Here is an 8,240-nt window from a genome sequence, read left to right as displayed (position 1 = left end):
TGTGTTACACTTTCCTACTAGTTCTTTGGCATCTCTTTTCATGGTTGGCCAATAGTAGCCTTGCCGTAGAATTTTGAAAGCAAGGGATGTTGCCCCTTGGTGGTTACCACAAGTCCCAGCATGTACTTCAAATAGTATCTCTTTAGCCTCCGAGGGTCGTATGCACTTCAGATATGGCATGGTGAAACCCCGCTTGTAAAGTTGCCCATCAATGATGGTGAATGAGGCTGCCCAAGCTCTCAACCTTCTTGCTTCAAAGGGATCTTCCGGTGTTTTATTTTCTGTGAGGTATTTGATTAACGGATCCATCTAGCTTTCCTCGTGCTCAATATTTTTCACCTCGACCCAGCGTTAGATGCTGGGTTGCTGTAAGACTTGCACATTCGCTATTCGTGGCAGATTTCTTGGGTTTGCCGATGCGAATTTCGCTAGCGTGTCTGCCCGCTCATTTTCCTTTTGTGGGACCTTTGTTATCCTGAAGCTTGCGAACCCCCTTTGCAGATCCCTTACTTTCATCAGGTAGGCTGCCATCTTCCCATCCTTAGCCTCATATTCCCCCGACACCTGTCCAACTATCAACTGCGAGTCACTGCAAACCTATTTCAATTACCCATTTCAGCAGTCTTCCGGATGTCTCTGGTCGATGTAGGATCTGTTTGATGGGTTAGTCGGTCATCACTTGTACCGTATGGGACTAAAAGTAAGGCCTCAATTTTCTAACCGCAACGATCAATGCGAGCACCAGTTGTTCGGCCAGACTGTACCTTGTCTCAGCGCCTTTGAGGACCTGACTGACATAGTAGATTGGTTTCTGTGCCTTTGGGAATTCTTTTACGAGAACTGCACTGATTGCCCGTGGCGACACTGCGAGGTAGAGACATAGTACGTCCCCAGGGCATGGGCTGGTCAATATGGGAGGCTGTTGTAGTAACCTCTTCAAGGATTCCAGCGACTCCTCACACTCTTGAGTCCACTCAAAATTTCTAGAGTCCCCAGTGGCTTTAAAGAAATGGTAGCACTTATCCGCTACCCGGCTCATAAAAAGGTTAAGGGCTGCCACACGCCCCGTTAGCCGCTGGACCTCATTCTTGCTAGTGGGGCTTCTCAATTCAAGTATTGCCTGTATCTTGTCGGGATTCACCTCAATACTTCGCTGGGTGATCATAAAATCCAAGAACTTTCCACCGACTGTACCAAAAACACATTTCTCGGGGTTAAATTTCAGATTATTCTGTTGGGCTATGTCAAACACTCTCTACAGACAGGCTACGTGGCCAACGGCCTTAATACTTTTTACCACCATATCGTCGACATAGGCTTCTATGACATTTCCAATCAACTCCTGGAAGACCCTATTCACCATCCTCTGATAAGTTGCCCTTGCATTCTTCAGGCCGAAAGACATGGTAGTGTAACAGTAGGTTTTAAAATCTGTGATGAACGACGTCTTCTCCTGGTCGCACTCAGCCATAGAGATTTGATGATACCTCGAGACAGCGTCTAGGAAGTTGAGCCTCTCATGACCCGATGTGGCATCGATGAGGTGGTCTATCCGTGGGAGCGGGTATGAGTCCTTTGGGCATGCCTTATTCAATCCGGTATAATCAACCCACAGCGCCACTTCCCATTTAACTTTTTTACTAGCACAATCTTGGCTAACCATTCGGGGTACCGTACCTCTCGGATGAAACCTGCTTGCAGTAGCTTTTCCACTTCCGCCCTTGCTATTTCTTGCCTTTTGGGGACGAGGTTCCTTTTCTTCTTCTGTTTTACTGGTTTGGCTTCGGGTAGGACTCCGATACGATGCTGAGCGAGTGCTGGGCTGACCCCGGTGATATCAGTTGGGCTCCATGCAAAGACATCTAGGTTGTCTATCAGGTACCTCACCAGCTTCCCTTTTTCGTCAGAGTCCAACTCAGCCCCGATGCTGACCTCCTAGCCCTCCATTATGGAAATCTTTTCGATCATGTTAAGTGGCTCAATTCGCCCTCTCGGAGGTTCAACTTCTAACATCATGACTAATGGGGGTCTTCTGATTGATATACTGTCGACATAACATTTCTTGGATGCTTGCTGATCTCCCGCACACACTCGACTCCCCTGCTGGTCAGGAATTTCAGGACCTGGTGATAGGTCGAGGGGATGGCCCCAGCTGCGTTGAGTAATAGCCGACCGTAGATTGCACTATAGGCCATGGGGGTCTTAACGACCAAAAAACTCGCCACAATTACCACAGTGGTCGGATATGTGCTTAGCGTGACCGGGAGCTCCATAATACCTTTTGGAATCACCATGGCTCCTCCAAAGCCTTGCAAGGGGGTGTTCACGATTTTTAACTTGTCAGGTGAGATCTTCAGGCCTAAAAAAGCGTCCCAGGTGAGTACATTTGCGGCACTTCCCCCGTCAACCAATACTTTTTTGACGTCAAAATCAGCTATGTCGCCTACTATTACTAGGGCATTATCATGGGGGGTATGCCACGCCTACCAAGTCTTCCTCGCCAAAAGTGATGCTTTAGCTGAACCTTGCATTCTTTTGGATGGAGTAGATCCCGAGAGAGCGGGCGTAGCTTTTCCTTGTCGAGTTTGAATCTCTCCCTCCTGCTAACCCTTCTGTAATCATGTTTATCACTCCAGCCCTAGGTAAAGGACGATCCTCCATCTTTTGCTTCCCCCGGTTGTCCTTCACATACTTAACCAGGAGACCCCGCCTTAGGAGGCGCTCGATCTCCTCCTTTAGTTGCAGGCACTCTTTAGTATCATGCCCATGATCCTTGTGAAAATGACAAAATCTGTCCTGGTTTCTTTTGCCCGCTGGCGTTACCATGGGTCTTGGCCATTCTAGCTCTTTTATGTCTCGTATTTTCATCAATAGTTTGGCAAGGGGGGTGTTCAAAGGGGTAAACGCCCTGGACTCCTCTCGTTTGTGTCTGGCTGGCTGGTCTTGGGCGGTGTCTTTCACCATCTGTTCACTCCTTGGCCTATTTTTGTTGGTAGGTCTTAGCTCGTCCCCCGCCTTGCGCTTGTGACTTTCTACTTCCCATCCCTCTCCGAGGTTCTTTGTGACCTTCTCCGCCTCCTCAGCATCAACATACTTGTCTTCCTTTTTCAATAGGTCGTGCATTGATTCTGGGGGGTTCTTAGAAAGTGACATCTTAAAAGCCCAGTTTCGAGTTCCATTCGTCAACGTAGTCACCACCGTCGGCATCTGAAGGTCCTCTATTCCAAGGGTCGCACGGCTAAATCTGGCCAGATATTCCTACAGAGACTCATTTTTCTCCTGGACCACCTGCATCAGTCCAATGGCTGTCCTCCTCTTTCTCTTGCTACTCAAGAAGTAGGCTACAAAGCTCCTGGAAAGTTTATCAAATGTTCGGATAGACCGGGGGGCAAGTGTTGCCACCCAGTCTCTGGCTTCCCTCCTGAGAGTCGGGGAAAAAGATCGGCACATTACCACATCGGGTGCTGCATAGAGTCTCATCAGATCAACGAAGATTTGCAGATGGTCAAGCGGATCTATGACCCTGTCGTAAGCCTTTATCATAGGCTACTTAAAGCCTTTAGGTAAAGGGACCGCCATGATCTCAGGCGCGAACGGGTCCTCTTCTAGGACCATCTGCCTGCGCTTGTCTTTTCTTTTAGAAATCGCGTCAACAATTTTCTTCGTCGTGATCTCTTCCTTTCTCCACTCAGGGGTGGGACGGACTGCAAGACAGTCATCCCTGGAGCCCCCGAGCCTATAGTCACCGATTGGATGGCAGGCGGTGTTTCTATGTGCGCCTCCTGGGGTGGAGGCGGGGCCTCTGCCGAATGCGGTGGGAGGGTGGCTCTCTGCGTTTGATTCTGCAAGAGGGTCATCATGGCCGCTAACTGGGTCTCTAGGGCGCTAAACTGGCTTTGCGTCACATACTGCGACGGCGGTGGCGGATCGAGGCCTCTGGCGACTGATTCTAATTCTGCCTCCGTCGTTGCTGCTCTTAGGCGTGTGTCACTTCTTGTTCGTCTTCTCGACATGACCTTTGTGTTCAGTGGAAGAGTTTCCCACAGACGGCGCCAATGAAATGGTTGTGGAACAATACCCTTCTATCTGCTTGGTGGCGTTCGGCGTTCTGACTACTCCGTCAAGTGTGTGCGACCTGGAAAACGAAGGCGGGGCTTCCTCCCCTGTTTTACCTCCGGCGTGAGAATTAGTTTATAGACTTAGAAAAAATCCAATTGGAATTCATTCTGCCTCCGTCGTTGCTGCTCTTAGGCGTGTGTCACTTCTTGTTCGTCTTCTCGACATGACCTTTGTGTTCAGTGGAAGAATTTCCCACAGACGGCGCCAATGAAATGGTTGTGGAACAATACCCTTCTATCTGCTTGGTGGCGTTCGGCGTTCTGACTACTCCGTCAAGTGTGTGCGACCTGGAAAACGAAGGCGGGGCTTCCTCCCCCGTTTTACCTCCGGAGTGAGAATTAGTTTATAGACTTAGAAAAAATCCAATTGGAATTTAGATGACTAAAAAGAGAGAGAGATCCCCCTTACTTTTGTCACATCCGAGGGTATTTATAGATATTCGGAGCTGAATAACCGCTGGGTGATTGTGGTGTCACGTGTCCCACGTTGGCATTCCCACTACCCCCACATTCTGAGTGGGGGGTCTTTAACTTCCCACCTGGAAGTTGAACCCGTATTAACCGTCATGGAACCTAGTCAATTCACTAGAGGTTTTATGGCTAAGTGTTTGGGTAGGCAATTCCATTCTAGTTGAAGACTTCGAGTAGATGTAGAACGACCTCTAGGGGTAGTGGTAGAGCGCCCCCTAGGGGTAGTGGTAGAGCGCCCTTGGAGAGGTCGACGGCCTCGCGTAGTGGTAGAGTGCCCCTTGAGAGTAGTGGTAGAGCGCCTCTGAGGGGTCGATGGCCGTGCATGGTGGTCGAGCACCACTTGGGAATAGTGGCAGAGCACCCCTTAAGGGTCAATGGCCTTACATCGAAATGCAGTGATCTATCTTGCTTGTCGTTGAGGTGGCTCCTTCTACCAACCTATATCACTTGACTTTCAATAAATTTATAAATCTTTTTATAAAATACAATGTCACTTCTTCCCTTTTTTTTTTTTTTTTTCAAACAATAATTATTTATATTTACTTGTCAATTGTCATTGATAAGAAATTACCTCTTCTTTTTATTGCGTATTATAACAAAATAACAAAGATACGTGGTGAATTCCTATCATTGGACACTTGACGCGATCGTGGAAAAATTTGTAGTCTTTCACTATGAAGATGCCAAATTCAGAAGAAACTGGATTGCACAATGAAATATAAATAAACAAAAGCAAAATCTTATTTTTTATTTTTTATTTTTAATGGAGTCTTCTTAAATATACATCTAATCTATAACGATAGTAACATCCCATTAATTAAAATACAAGATTTCGGAAGAATTAGATTGAATTTTTGTATTTTTTTTTCCAATTATGTTCTTTTCTGGGAGATAGGAGAAATTCCATCTTGGTGTATATGAACAGACTTGCACTTGTGCATAGAGACTATCTTGTTATTGAATCTATATTAGCCATAATTATTATAATTGAACCAAATCATTCGATCTAGCTTTAAATCCGTTCAACTAATGATCCACCGTTATATTATACTTTGTTCGGCCGGACAAGTCTAATTGCTAATTGCTCATAAATTCGATTTATTGTTAAATTTTAAAATTCAAAGTTCCAACCAATAAATAAATATAAAAATGAAATTCACTTTGACGAGAAGTGCAAGACCACGCGTTTTCCAAGGAACTGATTTCTCGCAGTGGAACCCGCCAAAGACCATGGAGTTGGAAAACCAAGTATGCATTTTCCAGTCAACAAAGAACAAAACACCCCAAATTCCACGCCAATATTGGTCTTTCTCAAACAGTAAAGTCTAGTCAACTCCACTCTAACCTTTCAATTTCCAATATGCATATGATTCTTGGCCTGCCCTTTCAAATTCTTGCACTTGTATACTCGTCTTTACATGTGTTTATGCACTTCTTTCACCCACACACAAGAAAGTTTATTGAGAGCCAAAATGAACAGGTATGCAAAAATTGCTTTCACACTGTTGATTTTCTTGATTTATATTCAGTTGGGGTTCTCTCAGTTGCCTTCAGAACAGATTAGTACTATGAGTAGGGTTTATGAAATTATTAAGAATGAAACTGGCACACAATTTATTTGGAATAATGTCTCAAAGGACTCAAGCCCATGCTCATGGAAGGGAGTAAGTTGTACTCCTGATAATTCTTCAATAATCAAACTATCTTTCTCTTTGTTTTCAATTTCTGGTTCTGAGTTTCTCCCATTTATTTGCCAGATTGATACTTTGGAGTTTATTGATCTCTCTTATAATTATTTGAGCTCAATCCCAGGTGGGTTCATCACTGATTGTGGAGAGATTAGTGGATTGAAATTGTTGAATTTTAGTGTGAATAGATTGGTTGGTTCTTTGCCTAATTTCAATCGTTTTAGGATGTTAGATCACTTGGATTTTTCACAAAATTCACTAACTGGGGAAATTGATTCACAATTTCTTGAATTGGATTCCCTCAAGAGTCTGAACCTTAGCCAAAACAATTTCACAGGGGCTATTCCTATAAACCTAGGAAAATTGTATCTTTTAGAGGAACTACAGCTTTCCTTCAACCAATTCACTGGTGGTATCCCTTCACAAATCTTAAAATATGGAAATTTGAATTTGATCGATCTTAGTCTTAATAAATTGTCAGGATTAATTCCTGATGAATTTGGAGGGCTATCAAAGTTGAAAATCTTGATACTGTCTATTAACGATCTGAGTGGTGGGATTCCCAATTCACTTTCGAATATTTCTACACTGCTCCGATTTGCTGCAAATCAGAACAAGTTTAATGGGACTATCCCGCCTGGGATGACCTCTCACCTCAGAAATTTAGACCTTAGTTATAACAGCTTGACAGGTACAATCCCATCTGATCTCCTGGCCAGAACAAATTTGCAGTCTATTGATTTGTCTTACAATAAACTGGAGGGTTCGATTCCTGAAAATATTCATACAAGACTGTTTAGGTTGAGGCTCGGAGGGAATTCTCTCAATGGAACACTCCCAGGTGAATCACTGGGAAGCCTTGGGGAGTTGACATATTTGGAGCTTGATAACAACAACTTGACTGGATCAATCCCTCCTGAAATCAGCAAGTGCACGAATTTGGCACTGTTGAATTTAGCCAGAAATGGATTGACAGGTCCTTTGCCTACATCGTTGGGTAATCTGGCCAACCTTCAAGTTTTGAATCTTCAATTGAACCGTTTTGTTGGAGAAATACCTACTCAAATTACAATGTTGCGCAGATTGCAGAGGCTTAAATTAAGCTGGAATTCATTGAGTGGTTCTATACCGGATTCATTTTCCAACTTACGGAATCTCACCAACTTGGATTTGCAAGGAAATCATCTTAGAGGTTCTATACCTGATTCCATTGGAAACTTGGATATTCTATTAGAACTTCAGCTTGGAAAAAACCAACTTAGTGGGCACATTCCAGCAATGCCACAGAGTCTGCAAATCGCTTTGAATCTCAGCTACAATCTCTTTGAAGGGGATATTCCAATTAGTCTATCAAGGTTGACTTCATTGGAGGTTTTAGACCTCTCGAATAATACATTTTCAGGTGAGATTCCGAAGTTCCTAACGCAAATGCAAACGTTAACTCGACTGGTTCTAACAAATAATCAATTGTCCGGAGTGGTTCCACAGTTCGAAAATTCTGTTGATGTCGAAACAAAAGGAAATAAGGATCTGATATATTCTACACAAAATCTGCCACCTGCATCTCAAGGGAAGAGAAAATCAGTTGCCTCTGATGCTATTATTGCATCTATGGCTGCCGTCATAGATGTTGCCTCGGCTTTTCTTATTTTTTATTTTGATCGGTACATATAAATTTTATTGATCAAAGCTCATATACAAGTCCACCGAACATACCCGAACAAACATAGATCAAGTGACGATTACAAGTATTATCGGCATACACGGGCAAACACAATGAAAAGATGTACAAACGATAATAGTTAAGGACACTTAGCTAAGGATTCAAAATGAATTAAAGCATGCGGATACAAAGTAAAAATAGTTTTGTTTAAGTGTATTTCAATATGTCTTACAATACAATCCACATGTGGCCTATGATCCCCAAAAACCCACCTATTCCTCACCATCCACATATAGTATA

General features: G+C 43.9%; 1 protein-coding gene across 1 annotated transcript in view; it reads left to right on the top strand.

Annotated features, from left to right (window-relative positions):
* Positions 1-5,761: 5,761 nt before the first annotated feature.
* The window catches only part of LOC111409112 (leucine-rich repeat receptor-like tyrosine-protein kinase PXC3), a 27,957-nt gene continuing 25,478 nt past the window's right edge, over positions 5,762-8,240 (top strand). The window contains exons 1-2 of the mRNA XM_023039052.1: positions 5,762-6,069; positions 6,347-7,607. Of these exons, the coding sequence (XP_022894820.1) occupies positions 5,950-6,069; positions 6,347-7,607 (1,381 nt within the window). The 5' untranslated portion in view covers positions 5,762-5,949. The remainder of the gene's footprint in view (positions 6,070-6,346; positions 7,608-8,240) is intronic.

Source organism: Olea europaea, chromosome 14 (assembly GCF_002742605.1).
Source record: "Olea europaea var. sylvestris chromosome 14, O_europaea_v1, whole genome shotgun sequence".
NCBI classification, from domain to species: domain Eukaryota; kingdom Viridiplantae; phylum Streptophyta; class Magnoliopsida; order Lamiales; family Oleaceae; genus Olea; species Olea europaea.
Note: the sequence above shows the minus strand (reverse complement) of the source record. Positions and strands in the feature narration are given on the sequence as shown.